Source organism: Loa loa (assembly GCF_000183805.2).
Source record: "Loa loa unplaced genomic scaffold supercont3.2, whole genome shotgun sequence".
Classification (NCBI taxonomy): domain Eukaryota; kingdom Metazoa; phylum Nematoda; class Chromadorea; order Rhabditida; family Onchocercidae; genus Loa; species Loa loa.
In genome coordinates, this window is record NW_018108182.1 from 643309 (window position 1) to 660620 (window position 17312).

A 17312-nucleotide genomic window follows, 5' to 3' on the forward strand; every position below is an offset into this window, starting at 1 on the left:
ACAGGAGAAACTATGTTACGATAAGCATGGATCTGATCTGGATCTGATCATGGATCTGGTAGCTTATCTTGTGCAATACTGTCGTTCGTATATACGATAATTAAAAGTCGTATATACGAGTTTAATTTCTTCACTGATACATTTTACCACTGAATAGACAGATATTTCAGTTGATCCAAGAAAGAAAAGTTAGCCGAGAGGAGGGATAGACAATATGCGTTTCCTGTCCATTGCAATAAATTTATTTTTCCTTCCAAAAATTTAATTTTTTTTTCTTTTTTTTGTTCCAAGTTGACTAATTTCTGCAGTTTTCTCTTCTTCTTCCTTTCTTCCTTTCTCTCTCCGGTCTCTCTGTTTCTCTCCCTCTCCTTTCCTATCCCATTTAAGCGTGTATTCCTTCACTCCCTGCTAGTGTCTTTGACAGGGTTGTTACAACAGAACAATTAATGAAGTCCACGTAAGGACGATGTTCTGAGTAAAATTGGATTGAATTGTAACCTGGAAGGAACGAGGGGGGGGCGGGGGAGGGGAGAAATTGTTCATTCTTAAGCCATCCAACAACGAAATGAGCGGAATTATCGCTTAGATTAACTGATATTGTTGGGATATAATTGCGCCTTGTAATCATTGTTACAGCGAAGATCGATAAACAGTGGTAGTGTGATAATGTCATCAGCACATCGCAAATGCCCTCTAAGTGGTTTGTTTGGCACTCCACCATCAATCAATTTCTTCTCGCCTTCTTCAGCTGATACTAACATATTTCATGTTGCAAGTAATGCTGTTATTGATGATGATAATGCCGCAGGTTGTGATCAGTTCTCACGAGAGGTTTTTAGTTCACAGCAATTAGAATTATCTCCTTCAATTGTTCTTTCCAAAGCTTCAGCAATGAATGATCACATGGCACCATTCATGGCTAATACTTTAAGTAAGTCTCTTTTCATTTTCATTCTCATTAATATATTTTAATAATTAGAAAGTTAGATTTCTTTCTTTTCACACTTTAGCTATTACTATTAAATCATTCATTCATTAATTTATTTTTGATGTAAGAAATGATATAGCTTGAGTTAAAATGGGATATTTTAGTTAATTTACAATTCATTTCAGCGAGAACGAGATATGGGCATTTTTCTAGGGCTCCAGAAAATCGTACGTACACTAATTAACTTTTCTTTTTTGACTTACACGGTAAAATTCTGTCACGTATTATACGTAGAGATAGACTGGTTGACAAGTGAATGGTTAATTCAAAGTACTGAGTTAATGGGCAACTGCCCATATATACATGGAAATGTGTTAACCAATGTCTTTAATATAAATTAGAAAAAATTTGAACTTGTGTTGCAGGTTTTGTCTCATTTTTCAGAAACAGTCGATTCAGATGTTCTTGATTGCGGCCCGTTTCAAGTAGGATTTATAGAAGATTCCAATCATCACACGGTTTCGCCTCCTTTTGAAATCTCACAGTATCCGATTGAAGTGAAAGAAAGTAAAGATGCAATTCATCGACAACTCACAAACAGGTGTTTCTAGTTTTATATATTTCATTTAAAAGTTATCACTTACTAATTATGAACTTTTCCAATCTTATTTCCATTGATAAATGTCATTTCTTTTTCTCCAGGAATATATACCGCTTTCTTTTTGCTAATTTCACTGCTTCAGATTGGAAGCACTTCATCGAAGTGACCTGGGAACTTTGTTTTGTTTAACCGCTTGGTTCTTGTTTACCTTTATCTTGATTAGGAACCCTAAACAAATATGTTAATAAGTAGGATGTTTCCAGTTATTCTGGAGGTGACTTTGGTGACGAATTCTAGACTAATGACTGACTAATTTGACCGATCTTGAAATTGATTTTCAATTAACATAGTTTTGCTTCTTTCTTTTGACATTATATGGCATCGCAAAATGCATACCAATTCCGAATCTATTTGGTTTAAGAACTCATCTTCAGATGTTTAAGGGCACTGCATTTCTTCAGGTTGATAGAAAGAAAAAATTAACAAATGAGTCTTGCTACACTTGTTTGTTAACTTCATTAACCTTTGGTGCTTTTTTTTTCCTACTTCTGTTCCATTTATTGCACATTGTGCAGATTGTTTAAGTGCCATGGAAGTCATGCAGGTAATCATTGGTCATGCATTTGTCTCAGTAACAAAGCTAACCTCTCTGTTAACTAAATTTACAGGCGTCGACATTCTGGAAAAATTCGTCGACATTCTCTGAAGTGAGTCATAATTTACTCGTTATTTGTGCTTAGTTAATACAATTAACACTAATGCAAAGAATGAATGCACTAAATTTAATCTTATTGTGTAGCATTTCGGAGAATCAAAAGTTGTATGAGCCAAAATCCAATACTCTTCGATCGTTCACACAATGTATCTACAGTGTATCTTAAGTGATTGTGACTAATGCATGTCAGACATAATCTTACAAGATGATGTCTTCTTAAAACAATCGTTTATCGTTTAAATCACCTTTGCTAATAATATTGATTTTTAACCTAGTTTTTGCCGCACCGCATGGTTTTATTATTTTGACCTATTTGAAACATTTAGGGCATGTCTATTATATGTTGTGGAATTTTTTTTCGACGAAGTTCTTTTCTTGTTGATTATTGGCACAAAAAGACGAATATTCATGATGAGAGTTTATTGATTAACGAAAGAAATATTCGCAGTATACAACCAAGCCGACACATACAGTTAATGGAGTAAATGACTTGAGTTTATAACTGAATTCTTAGATGGAATTCCCTCGTTAGGAGTTTATTTACAAGAAATCGATAACTGCAGATATGATTGGACCAGAGGTTTTTTACAATATGCCGACATTCACACATAAGATTATACCAGAGGTTCTTTTGCAATATCCCGACATTGGTGATTATACATATGCTTGGTCATCAGGCTAGATATTCTTTGCAGCAATATAAGGGGACTGGATGAATGGTTGATTACATTAGATCATTGAAACATTTAATTTCTTGTGTGTAGTGAATCGCTTACCTAATAAATATGCAAAGTTAGAACCTTTTTATTAAAAATCTTTCTGTTATAAATTTAATTCAGTTATTCGAGATATTTCTGCAACCCAGAAATACTTTGATTATATCGGCATATTTCTGTATTATAAAAATATTTCGATCCTTCCAACATTATATTCTAAATGATAGAATCAGCAGAGTTAGTGAATTCAGTTAGAATTCATTTGAAATTTTGCATACATTCTACGAAAAATACTGGGAACTTTGTAAAAAAGGGATGTTGGTTGCTTAATTCATTCATTCTAAACTAAAATATGTCTGTATTGAAATGCTAAGATAATATCGTAAATATGTGTATGGAGAATTTTATAGTATTTGGGAAAGCTGTATTTATATGAATTATGTTTGCTCTATCATTGTCTGTCATCCTGCAATCATGTATTCGCTCTTTACTGTTTTTTACTTCGTTATTCCAAAGCTAGATATTACTGCAAAATGAGTCAGTTTTACCAAATAGCATGCTTTGGACTCTATGTTATTATGAAATCTCTGTATTATGAATTTTAGTTATTCGAAATATTTCTACAACCCCAAAAATGCTTTAATTATATCGGCATATTTCTGTATTATAAAAATATTTCTACTATATTATTATGGTGATATAATATGAATTGAGGAGAAAAAGATTTGAGAAATCATTCTATGGTGGTTTATCATTTCGTGCAAAACCATTTTTTGTTGAGATTCTGGGCCTTTAAAGTTTCATCATTCTAATCCTAAATTCAGAATGTAAATTGCATTATTTCTCACCTGCGCTTTCTACTTAATGAGCTATATTTCAGTCAATAATATCAATATTCTGTTATAGATTTAGTAGCCAATGACTAATGCTAGTATTTCCTAATTTTTTTCTCCAAGAAGTCAAAGAGCCATAATTCAAATATTTATGGCCTTCTATAGCAGCTTAGCATTATTTGAAACATAAGGTGAGTGAGAAATAAGCAGGTGAAAATGCTAAGCTGAAGCTTCCAATTCATATTTTATTCAGATAAGAGCGTGGTGCATTTCTTATCTGCGGTTGAATTCGATGAAATAAAATTTCAAGTGGATTCGAGAATTTTAAATGTACCATTTTAACTAAAATCGAAATAATGGCACTAATCCATTCCTTATCTCTAGGGCTCGAATGGAATCGGCGCAGTATGATGGTGAGCCTTCACTTCTACCGATGAATTCACTTAGTTTGCTGAGCGGGATGGATAAGGATGTGGAATTTCGTGCTCGATCACCGCAACATGTTGAGATGTATACATTTCGAGATGCTGTCGATGTCAATTATCAACGAATGGCAGTAACCGGAGAAGAGCTTTCTGGGGTCTGTTAAGATTCCTTGCCTCAGTGTTTTTTAGTTTTACTAATCAAGTTCTTACTTGCCATGTTTCGTCCTCTTGACAATACGAAGAAAATGGAAAGTAAAAATTTAATGACAATTCGAAGAAAACGGAAAAGTAAAAATTTAATAATGTAAGACATAAACATGTACTCGCAGTATTTTTTTTCATTTCATTTCATTTAAATTTACTCATTCTCTTTCAACTGTATGCAATTTACATAATTGGTTGTGTGTTGTTGATAATTCTTCCCTTGAATACTTGAGCACTTCCTCTCTAAATATCAAACATACTATGAAATGAGCCATAATTCTTTGCGTTTACAACATTTGAGTCTGGAATATTACTCATGAATAGCAGCGATAGACTTCTGTAGCATTGGATCGTTGTTCACTGGATTCTTATTTGAAATATTTTTGAAATTGAATATTGAAGTTTCAAACTTGTGGCCTAAATTTATTGTGAAGGATTATCGTTTTAGAGATGCTTTCATTCATTTAGTTTCAAAATTACATTCAGAAGATTCCAATCTTATTTGATTCCTTTTTCAGGTACCATTGGAAGATTTGGAGGAGTCAGCTCGAGAATTGACTGAAGCACTTATGCTGCGCAAAGAATACATGGAATCTATTGGAAATCAGTTTCCGTCAACAACCAAAAACTTTCTCTCCGGTCACTACCCAAAAAATTTGCCAAAATATCGGCGCAAAAACATCGAAATAAGTCTGTTTTGCAGTAATATGTTCTGTATATTTTTTCAGACTTAAGATGCATGTGTATTCTACCATGTTAAGAGCGAGCTGTTTAATTTTGTAAAATACTTTCTAGTTTCAGTTTATTTAACTTTATTCTGGTGGTCGCAAGAAATAAGTTTTGCAAGTCAGCCTCTTTCGGATGGTCGTTTAATGAAAAATTATATAGTTTCAAGTTCTAAACCTTATTTCCTACTTCAATGTATCGTAATGACATTCAAGGGTAGAGGAAAATGATGAAGTCAATAAGCGAGAACTTAGTCACTTTCTCCAGTTCCTTTTAAAAAAGTAATTCCTTTTCTTTGAATATATCACAATTTATACTATCATATTCAACTACAAAATTCAGCTGGAATTTTATGTAGGTTTTTTTTTTTCAATCTAACTTTCAATTCTCTTTGCCTTTCTTCTCTCCCTCTTTCTTCCGATACTGCCTCTAGTTTTCCTTTTTTCTGCTGTATAAAATTCTTTGACTGGTAGCATGATTGAATATCTCAATCAGTGATTATATGGTATTGTTGTTATCCTTTTATCATTTACTGTAATTGTTGTCTTCTTGCTGTTGGTGTAATTAATACCGTTAGGTTTTAAAAGAGTTCCCAAAACCTTTAGTAAGCTTACTCAATATAAAAGAACAATTTTTCATCTTATCGCGTTAAGAAATCAATCTGTTCATGTTTATGTTTCAAAATTTTGCAAGTTTTAAGAGTCTTCAGATGACGTCTCAAAGGGTGCAATGTCAACGGCATTGAATAAGGAGACACATCCGGAAGGTAATGGACATGATTTAGATTAGCCAGTAGAAAAGTCGACCTTAGCTAATTACTAGTCGTTAATAGGAAGTAACAGCATGAATGGGTTTTTTGTTTTTTTTTGTTTTCCTTTTTTTGTTTTTTTTTTCTGGCTAACATGTAAATTGCAACTTTTTGGGACGAATTAAATGACACTTCAGAAGGTTTTTGTTGGAAGTTTCGAATCAAATTCTTCAACTCTACACAACATTTAGATCTAAAAATATAATTTCATCATTATTTTGTTGAAAACAAAACGTCAGATGTTATCTGTTGATTTTTCTTGCATTTTAAACGAACGCGATACAAGGTTAAGGAATGGAACTTCCTAACAGAGGCGCAATGGAAAGAGTGCAGGAAATGCTTGGGGAAGTACATTTGTTTATATGGTACAATAGCATATGATTTTCTGATAGAAGAGTGTTTTCAAACTAACTTTATGTTTCATTCTCATCATTACTGTTGTATTTCAGCGATTCTTTTGATGACCATTTTTCCACTTTTTTTCTTTTTCCTTTTTTTTGATTCACCATGTTAAATGCTTTAAGTCCCTTATCTTATTCAACTTTTGGTGTTTAAAACATTTTCTAAATTATATTTCACCCAAAATTGTCTGATCATTTAATGCAGTGCATTTTCCGAAGATATACTGCTTGCCTTACATGACTCCCTATGCTTAACATCAAAAAGGCTGGTATATCAGCTGTTTGTGGTCCATTGACGATGAAATTTTAATATCTATAGTGATGCTGTTTAAGCTACCCTCGTAGAAATGTGCCAATTCTATCAAATACTGTTGCAATATTCATATTAACTATCTGTGTAATTTCGTTTTTTCTTCACTGAAGTGCATTTCTGTTAGGTGTATCTTCTTTAAAGCATAGTTTTTCTGAGTTGTTCAGATGTCCGAATGAATCAGTATCCTTTTCATATGCAAATTTAACTGAACTGTATGGTAGAAATTTTTCTAATCATAGATTTTTAATAACCATTTATAATACTCGAATCCTTGATTAATCATGTTCAACTTACTGTGTTTTAAGGGATTGTCTTTTGGAATATTATTTAAAGTATTACTGTTCATTTGGACGTCTAAATTTAGATGAAACCCTATCTCCTGCTTGCATGCTTTTAATTTTGATTATTTCAACTAATGTAATTTGAAGATAAGTTTTGATTTACTTTTGAGAATCTTGATTTTCAGCTGCACAAACGTCATATAATCCACCTCTGCCACCAGAAGACCATTGGGGTTTGAATACACCATTGCCAAAATATGAGAAAATCTATACATTGAAACGAAATCGTGGCATGGTGAGTTGTTTTTTGCTTCAGCAATAATAATTTCGGTTTTTTGGAATGGGATAGCAGAACTCATTCTATGAAGTGATTTGGAAGACCAATGCTTGACCATATCCGACATGATAATTCTGTATTAGCAGAAGAGTACTGCATTGAATCCCCGTACGATTTGGACATTTGAAAACAAGATCTGATGAGTATAAGCGTCATATCTGTGAATTTGGGCCTCACTTTTACCGTCTTCCCTCTCATTTTTCGCTTTTTTAATGGTACTTTAGTAAAATGTTCTTTACACTTTCTTGTTTGATCAAGAAAAATTTTCTGTGGAATTTACGTTTAAGCATGTGTCAGTGTTGATGTTTAAATTACTAGAGTGCTATTAATAACAGATTAAATGCTTTTTTATTGCTTAAATAGTCTTTACAGTCCCTAATATTTCGACGAATTTTAAATTCATTTTTCACAACTTCTGTATGTGTTCATTATTCTTCCTAAGATTGAACTTGATTGAATGATGGAAACAGTTTTTTCCATATCACCGTTAAACTTCTCAACGTTTATTGGTGATGTTTAGGTAATAAGAAATAACTTCCCTGTAACACGCTTTACGAGCAGGAAGTATTCCTTTTACATAATGGACCCATTCCAGAAAATCTCTGTAATTCCTTTTACTTTTACCCTTTTAATTGATTACAGCATTTATGAAAAGCTGAACGAAAAAGAAAAATTACAGGTGGAAATTCTAGATGAAGGTGGAAAAATACCAGATCAATTTCGACACACCTACGTTTCAAAGGAGAAATTTTTGCGAGATTTGGAAAGACTTTCAGTAATGATTGCAAATGGACCACTGTAAGTAAAAACCAATTCTGTCTCGTTTAAGATTGATTATTTCGCATATTCTGTTGTCATATTTTTAATTTCATCTTTCTTTCATCAGGAAAAAATTTTTTCTTTTTCTTAGCCTTCAGACCAACTTATAATCGTATTACAAATTCCGTTGTCATGTGACGCTTAACAAATCAAAGAGTGTAATATCGGTCAACTTTTCTTTTATAGATTAATCCATTTAATTGCTTTAGTAAATATAATCCCATTTTTGAAGTAGAATCAGAACTGAAAGAATGAGATGTGCGTAAATTGAAAAAAATGATTTTATAACGGACGTTGCTTCGTATTCTAATCCTGTAATAAAATGGCATTCAATTATGCCTCTCCTGATCTGTAAATAATAAGTAATAGACAACCGTGATTTTCCTACATAAAGTAATCGTTTTTAGTAAAAGTTTCTGCTATCGACGACTATGCTTCTTACAAAACAAATTCCAATTGCACACATTAATGAATGAGATTCGGGAACAACACGAACAGAAGTCTGTGCCACATCGCGATTTTTATAATATCAGGAAGGCAAGTCTTTAGGCTGTATTACCACAAACATGTTAATGTGAGCTTGTGATATTTATTTTTAATAATCAGTATTAATAAACTTAATAACGAAAATTCAAGGTTGATACTCATATACATGCTGCCAGTTCGATGAACCAAAAACATCTGCTGCGTTTTATCAAAAAAAAGATGAAAACAGAAAAGGACACTGTGGTTTTGGAAAAGGTTCATTTTTTTTCACCTAGTTCTCATGAACTATTACTAATATGCACTTTTCTAGTACTGAACTATTAATGATATGTATTTAATTCGTCTGAAGTAGTATCTTGGGCGAGGGAGTTTGAAATTTGAATTAGCGTAGAGACCACTATTTGAACTTAGGCTAGAAATTTAGGTTGAAAAATTCCATTGTTTCATTTCCATTATGGACATCATTTTTTTTTTCAGAATGGTATGAAAATCACATTGGAGCAAGTTTTTGAAGGTGAATTTTTGGAATTTTTTCGGTCACATTCAAATTCGACTTTAGTGCTTACGTTTTTGCTTATTATAAATTTGGTCGTTTATTTAGTCCTTTAATTCTTCACTATTTGATAAATTTTTTTCTTCATCAATATATATCGTTTTCTAAGCTATTTTTGTCTTTCAAAAGTAATTTACGTTCTCGTTTGCTAGCCTCATCATTATGCATGTTGAAATAAGTGTGATAGTAATTAAAAATACTAAATATTTTACTTCAATATTTTATATATTGATGAATTTCAGACATTTGTTTAATTTTTTTCCAGGTCTTGGTATCAGCACTTACGACCTATCAGTTGATATGTTAGATGTTCATGCTGATCGAAATACTTTCCATCGTTTTGATAAATTTAACACCAAATATAACCCTGTTGGTGAAAGCACATTACGTGAAATATTCATCAAAACTGATAACTACGTTGGAGGAAAATATTTTGCTGATGTTTTGAAAGTAACTCTTTTCTTCACGAAGCACTATTTAAGTAGTTGCTTATTTAAAGTGGAACTCATGGGTTCTTTATTTATCATCTTAGATGTTAATAATTGAAATTAAATAATTCTTGCAACTTTTTCCCTGTACTTTTTCTGACCCTGAAATTTGTTTTGAGTAGTTTGTAGCCTGCTTGAATTTTCAAGTGATTTCTGAATAGATTTTCAATCTCGAATTTTTTTATCCATGAAGGCGTGAGTTGAACATCGTTTCAGGAGGTTTTGTCTGATTTGGAAGATAGTAAATACCAACATGCCGAACCGCGTTTGTCGATCTATGGGCATAGTAAAGAGGAGTGGGATAAGTTGGCCAAATGGGCTATCGAAAATGATGTTTATTCAGTAAATGCACGATGGTTGATTCAGATACCTCGTTTATAGTTCGTTTTTACTGCTTCTCGTCACCTGTAGTTTTCAGAAAAAGCCAAGTGCAAAAGGATGTTTCATTAACTACGATGCACAATCCAATACATATAGTTACTTTCTTCATGATGAATTACAAGGGCATATAGCTAGGAATGCACAAAAGATCTTGGTCTTCGTAATCTCTTATGTTCTAATGATTTTACAAATTTTCGATTGAATTTTAAATGCTCATTCATTATTTAGCGATGTTTATCGTTCGAAGAAAATGGTGAAAAATTTCGATGAAATGCTGGATAATATTTTTACACCACTCTTTGAAGTGACAAATGACCCGGAATCTCATCCATATCTTTTCCGATTTCTGCAGCAAATTTCTGGCATCGATTCCGTCGATGATGAAAGCAAACTTGAGCATATAAAAGTAATGCGCTAGAAATTATGCTTTTCTGCTGATAGCTATACACAGATTTTTAGTGTGGCTTATTCTATACTAATTTATTTTGTCTTAGAATAATAACTTTCATATCATGCTGTGTTCCAACAACGAAGATGTCTGCATGCGGTAAATATTGAAGTCTGAATTTTAAAGCTCATTTTAAGGCTGTGCAGCTACCACTTGGCACTGTCTTTGTTACCAATTCCGTGTAATTTGTGTGTTGTTTAGCCAACAACCGCAGTTAGTCATACCATAATCATAATTACATATTGAAAAATAACTTCTTACAATTAATTGCACCTTTAATTTCAGTATAAAAGTAAAGTGAAGTGGTATGAATAATGAATACGACAATTGTGATTTAAAATTAGAATTAACATATTTCGAAATGAAGATAATTGAAGTAGATTTGTTTTCTTGCAGTTTGATCGTTCAACGCCGGAACCGGAGGGTTACTGCGATGGCGAAAATCCATCATATGATTATTATTTATTTTACATGTTTGCCAATTTGGTAGCACTCAATGCGCTGAGACGGTAAGCTGTTTCTTTGTTATTCAGTTAATTCGTTTTTATTTAAAATTAGTTGGAGCGATAGTATGTGTTCCGATCTCTTTAAGAATTTTTCAAATCGATTTTTTCTTCTATTACAGTAGTTTTTAAAAGCTCAAATTATCATTTTACGAATTTCAACTATCGCTATTTTGAGATAGTCTTGTTCCCTTTTCCCTTTCTCTCCCTCTATCGACGATGCTCACACGTTTTCTCTCTTAGTTGTCATCGAAATTTCCACATCTTTTTTAACTAAAGGTGCTAGGATAATCAAGAAAATCGTTTTAAAAAAAAAATCTCTAACCAAAGAGACATTTCAGAGAACGTGGCCTGAATACCTTCTCGTTACGGCCACACTGTGGTGAAGCTGGATATGTGAGCCATCTAGTCACGGGTTATCTTACATCCGAGAGCATTGCACATGGTTTATTGCTTCGCAAAGTTGGCTATTAATTCATTTCTCTTTAAGTTTTAGAATTTAAAATTGATTTATTACCCATAACTTTTCTATATTTCCAGGTGCCCGTTTTACAGTACTTATTTTACCTCTCTCAAATTGGAATTGCAATGTCACCACTTAGTAACAATTCGTTGTTCATCAGTTATCATCGGAATCCATTACCGGAATTTCATATGAAAGGGTTGAACGTATCTTTGTCAACCGATGATCCCTTGCAGTTTCATTTCACCAAGGCAGATTTCAAATTTCATACTCATTTTGTAACTTTCTTTACATTTCGAATCTTTTTGAAATGACCGAGAACTTTCGAGAACCCAAATAAGGTGGTCAAATTATAGTTTAAATCTACTAAATAGCTCTGAATAGCACTATGAAATTATTGGTTTAGGAGGCACTGATGGAAGAATATAGCATTGCTGCACAAGTTTGGAAGCTCAGCAGCTGTGATATGTGTGAATTAGCCCGAAATAGTGTCCTGCAAAGCGGTTTTGAAGATAAGGCAAGTTTGTCATCCTAAATACTTTTAGGCTTTCACACTGTGATTTCATGATTTCTCTAATATATGATGGTTTATAATTTGGTATCATTTTTTATTACATTCTGGAAATAAACTTCAGGTAAAAGTACACTGGTTAGGACCAAACTATAAAGAGGAAGGAGTACTGGGGAATGACGTTTCACGTACCAACGTTCCTGACATTCGTGTATCATTTCGTCATGAAACATTGGTAGATGAATTGTGCAATTTGTTTCGAACACGTAATATTCACCGCATAAAGCATGATGATGGTGATGATGATGATGGCGGTCTGAAAATTTAATTTTTTAAAAAAATTTTGCATTTGCTTCCAAACATCTTAGGCGGATTGCTGGGTAATAAATGAGATTTTAGTTAGGTTTGATTTACTTGATGATATTAGAATATCTTAAGAAATGAGGGAGCGAGTAACTAATACAAGGGAAGCTAGGTATAAGGAGTACTCTTTAAGATGCAGTATTTATATCGCATAGGGGAAAAAATAATTGGAAACGAGGAAGTGAAGTTTTCAATTATCAAATTCCTACAAAAGAAAATACTTCCTTTCTTCTTTACCTATTTTGTTCTTTCTTCTTTACCTATTTTTTTGAAAAAAAAAATTACTTTGTGAGCCGGTTATTATTGCAGTCCGTTTACATTTTGTAACGTATTTTGCTTATTTCTGTTTTTGGAAATATTCGGGAATTTTTATTTTTCTGTCCATATGTCCATTGTTGTTACGTACATATTTCATAATAAGTAAAAAGGATTTTGTATCTTTTCTCCTCCAATAGCATGTTTACAAAAGGGTCGTAATCATACTGGGATGTCTTGCTGCTGACGAGATCTGTTTTGTCGATCGAAGTTGAGATTTATTTTAAGCCAAGCACCCTATGATATCCTTTTTTATAGCTAGAAATTTTAACGAATATATCGCATCCATTCCTGCTGTAATTTTCCAAGTATTTATAGAGTTTTTCATAACAAAACCGAGCGCATTTTGAAGGTATTATTAATTTCGTGATAAGGAAATCTCTATTATGTAAATTGCCCATAGGCATAGGCAATCGCTTCCTGATTGAGCCATTTTGTTAAAAGGCGTGAAATGACATAAGGTAAAATGACATATCAGAGTCGCGACTGTTAAATGATTTGAATTTTAAAATCTTAGATTCCATAGATGACCATTGAGCTTTGCTTTTCAAATGTTAAATATCAGGAAAGTTTCTGATTAGTTGCTTTTTTAAGACTAAATCTGATGTATAACAAAGGTCATATTAATCAGCGTTATAACCCATAGGTAGAATTTCAAACAAAAAGTTGAGCACTTATTTCTTTGGTAATTTCTGAGTTGTGAAAAAGGTGAACTAAGATAACATGAACTGCTTGATGAAGGTAGTAAATGAATAATGGCCTTGGACAGAAAATGAAGTGTGATGAATGGCATTTCACGCCCAGCTGGATATTAGAAACGTTTTTCACGCTAAACCAAATATATTTATTTAATCTTGCCCATTTCTGGAATTCATACTGGAAACCTGGCTATTTATTACTTGATTTAAACAGTGAAACAACAATTGAAGCGTTAAATCAAATTTATTCCATATCCAGCGCTAATTCAAGATTCAAATAGCGAAGTGAAAATCCCGATGCCTTACAGAACTCAAAACAAATATATTTAGTGATGTATCAAAAGTCTTAGAGTAGCCGATATGTTACAGAAAATAATCCAGCAGGAAGCTCCTGTTTGAGATACAATTTGTAAACTTATTAGCTTCGAATTTCAGACTTATTTTTACATTTTAATTTGAATTTGAATTCAACAGTGGAAGAAGACTACTCCAATAATATAAATAAACATTCTGGATAATTAAGCAAATGCATAACAGACAAGTTAATTAAACAAATAGAGATATGGAACAACACGATGTTTATAGATAGAAAAAATTTTACCTGGAAAACCTTTTATGTGCTCATTAGATTTTGAAGTCGCTTAAAAAATAAACATGTCAAGCAAAAAAAAAAAAATTAGCCTGCCAATTTCATTCGGAAAATTGAAAAATAAGTGTCTTTCTAAATTAAAGTCGAATAGTATTCACAGACCTGAATCACATCACTATCAACACTACAAATGCTCTAATTACTCCAACTACTCATCAATTAACACAGCTTTTCATAATTAAGGAAATGAATTTGAAAGCTTCAGAAGAAAATTTTTGACCTGATCACAGAACTTGATCGGCAAAACTTTTCAGTTTGCATTTGTTGCCAATGTAGCTGTTCCCGGTTTTTTGAATTTGCACGACAGCAATTCTCATCAAAATCTTCGAGATGAGAAATAAAATTCGTTTTCAGTAAAATGATACAATTAAAATGCAAACAAATAAATGTCACATGAGAGACAAAACTCACATAAATATAACGGAGCAAGCAGTTTAGAAGACAATAATAAGTGAAAGCAGCTGAAAAGACTTCACTCTAGAAATTTTTCCAGGAGTCTCGAAGGAGAGTTGAGCTTCACGCATACGAAATGAACGGAAGAATTAAGACAACAATCAAAGCTCTCTACCCATAAGTTCCATGCCCTTTGTTTTATGGTGTTTTTGTATTCTAAAACATCCCAATAACGAACAGAGAAAAAATAACAGGTAGTCAGAGAGAGAAACATGAGCACGATAACAGATCCAGCTAAATGAAAATGTTATATTAAATTAGCACCAATTTTCGAAAAACACAAGACAGAATATTGAACAATATCTCGTTGTCAAAGATACTAATGATTAAGTGAATAAAGATAACCACAGTTGTCCTTTCCTCCAATCCAAATAAATTTTAAAAGGTAACAAGAATTTAATAGCATACTTAGACACAGTGTGTTAGCATAGTTGGAATCAAAAATTATAAGACGAAAAAACTGCACGGCCATAAGTAATTTTTCGTGGCTGTTATGCATGAAATCATCAATCCTCCAGACCCTCCTTTTAGCTCTCCCACATCCATCCTTTCTATTAACTATGCAAAATTTTTTTTTAGACTAATGAAAGAAATCAGTATTAGTGTTTTATATTTAGGAAGCCTGAATGGTAATATTCTCTCAACCCCAAAGCCTAACTCCAAAGTATACAAATTACCATAAAGAATCTACTATTAAATCTATTCATTACAATAACGAATCTAGTCATCATGAATAAAAAACTATATGAAAAACAGAGATGCAGCCTAAATTAACACTACTTGAAAATCACCATAATTGCATGTTTACGGTTCATTTAGTAAGGCCAGCAATTAACACTGCAATTAACCAATGAAAAATCTTCACAACGACCGCCTAAAATTAGATAACTTATACAGGGATCTATGTAATATCTTCCACTGAAAATTAATAGTATATTCAACATAAGCTACTGACTTTCACATCTCAACATGTTCGGACCAGAACACGGAGGTCAGAAAGAATGAGAGGAGCTGAATTAGTCGAGAGATGAGGTATCTTAATCGTCATCTACTAAGTTATTTCGAAATTAATCTTTATCCTTAGAAGTACTTTTATGATTTCATTAAGAAAAAGTCCTGGGTTTAAAAGTTCTAATTTACCCTTTTTAATAAGGCTTCTTATTTTCACGGTGATATACTGGACTCCACTTACTCACTATCTCATGCCGCTCGGTCTTTCATAACGTTTGAAAACATTTAAGAATTTTAAGACAATTTCCAGCTCCATAGGAAGAATTAAATCTAAAATGAGGACACTTACGCATTGAGACGATCAACAGCTGCCTGCAGTTCAGATTCATTCGCTTGAGGGTAAGCAATAGCAGTTAGCAATTCAACCAGAAATTCATCACATATACCCGGACAATTCTTTTCTGCTTCTTTAAAAGCCGCAGCTACAGCATCCAAATCAGTACCCGAATGACGAGTACGTGCCAGTCGATCCAAAGCTGGCAGTAATGTGTGTTCCAAGACACCCTTCAAAAAATTTACAGTTTTCCACTGCGATTGACAATGATGTTTTAGTCTTATTTAAATGACAATTACAAATTTTTCTCTGAATTTGAGTTTTATTCAGTCGATTAAAATAGATTTATATCCTGTAAACCACACTATTTCAAGAACGGCATAATTTTACACTAACACCTAATAAGTAAACCGCAGATCCCGAAACGAAATGTTGAAACATAAAAAAGAACCTTTTTCCTTGGTTGTTCATAGATTGGTTCATTCGTTTGAGCTGAGATATGATTGTTTTGATGGAGTGATGATGTTCGACACGCACGAATGTTTGTGTTTGTTGGTGCATTGCTGGTAGTAATTTGTGAGGATGTATTATGACTGCGCTGTGCAACTCCTTGCATATTAGAAGGTGCATCGCTAATTGCAAACGAATGGCGAGTTAATGATGAGGTCTGAAGTTCAAATTACTTCAAAAATATGTAATTGAAACTAGTGAGACTTTCTTAGTCAGTTTGAAAAGTTCAGGAAATTAATATAAAACCAACAGGTGAACTTGCTGGCGATGAAACAGCTATCGTTGTCGCGTTCCCATTATGTGCCACTTTGACATCATTTGCGAAGGGACCCGTATTAGCATAAATAGGCGATGAATGGTTGATGCAGGTAGAGGAACTTGTAGGACGCAATGATGTTTGGCGAAGTTCGTGGGCTATTTGCGCCACACTCTACAGAAAATCGTTACTGTATAAGATACAAAAAAAAAGTGAGCAAACTTTAAGAGTGGTGCAAGAAATGACAAAAATATCACTTAGAGAAAGATAAATGAAATGGTTTGATGATTAATATCATTAGTCTCTTTTGAAAAGTCATGTCCACTGGGGTACAGCGGAGAAAACTAAAGAAACAAATGGATTAAATAGGAACTCTAGTAATTCTTATATAAAAGTATAATATTCTCGATAAAAATCATAAATAAAATTTAGAGAGAAAGAAACGAAATTTAAAGTTGAGGCAAAAAATTCGAAATCCAGATGAAATAACTTACAGAATCATTATTTCTGTTAATGATTGTAGAGTTCGGACTTATTTCTTGACTTTTCGATAAATAAGATGATGATATGGATGGTCTTGTAATTTCACTCTTCACTCTTACAGTATTCTGGTCATCCACAATATCGCTCGTACACCGTGGTGTTTTTATCGTATTAAACACCCAATCGGTCCTGCAAAAAGTAATAAATGATCAACTTCCTGTTTTAAAAGTTGAAAAATAATCAGATTTAAAACCTCAACACTTTAATGAAAGTTTTCCCAGGTATTAAAGTTATAATATCTAGGTTTTAAGAAAACCTGTTTACCACTCTTTGCCCAAAAGAAACAACAAAACAAAAGAC

General features: G+C 32.9%; 2 protein-coding genes across 3 annotated transcripts in view; one reads left to right on the top strand and one right to left on the bottom strand.

Annotated features, from left to right (window-relative positions):
* Positions 1-666: 666 nt before the first annotated feature.
* LOAG_16397 lies at positions 667-12343 on the top strand (the record flags this gene model as incomplete). 2 transcript variants are annotated; one of them, XM_020449048.1, is made up of 18 exons in its annotated part: positions 667-931; positions 1373-1529; positions 4178-4373; positions 4941-5112; positions 5858-5914; positions 7137-7246; positions 7968-8086; positions 8515-8644; positions 8744-8848; positions 9071-9107; positions 9412-9596; positions 9851-10014; positions 10244-10421; positions 10860-10972; positions 11308-11428; positions 11507-11680; positions 11836-11946; positions 12065-12343. In XM_020449048.1, the coding sequence occupies 18 exons, from the start codon at positions 667-669 to the stop codon at positions 12266-12268; spliced, it is 2598 nt and encodes an 865-aa protein (XP_020307504.1). In that variant the 3' UTR covers positions 12269-12343. The 2 variants fall into 2 exon arrangements, with proteins under 2 accessions (XP_020307504.1, XP_020307505.1); XM_020449049.1 differs by lacking the exon at positions 5858-5914.
* Positions 12344-15022: 2679 nt separating this feature from the next.
* The window catches only part of LOAG_16398 (STE/STE20/YSK protein kinase), a gene marked incomplete at its 5' end in the record, with an annotated part of 7499 nt that continues 5209 nt past the window's right edge, over positions 15023-17312 (bottom strand). Inside the window, 5 exons of the mRNA XM_020449050.1 lie at positions 15023-15292; positions 15719-15933; positions 16155-16370; positions 16464-16643; positions 16964-17141. Coding sequence (XP_020307506.1) covers positions 15280-15292; positions 15719-15933; positions 16155-16370; positions 16464-16643; positions 16964-17141 — 802 coding nt within the window. The 3' untranslated portion in view covers positions 15023-15279. The remainder of the gene's footprint in view (positions 15293-15718; positions 15934-16154; positions 16371-16463; positions 16644-16963; positions 17142-17312) is intronic.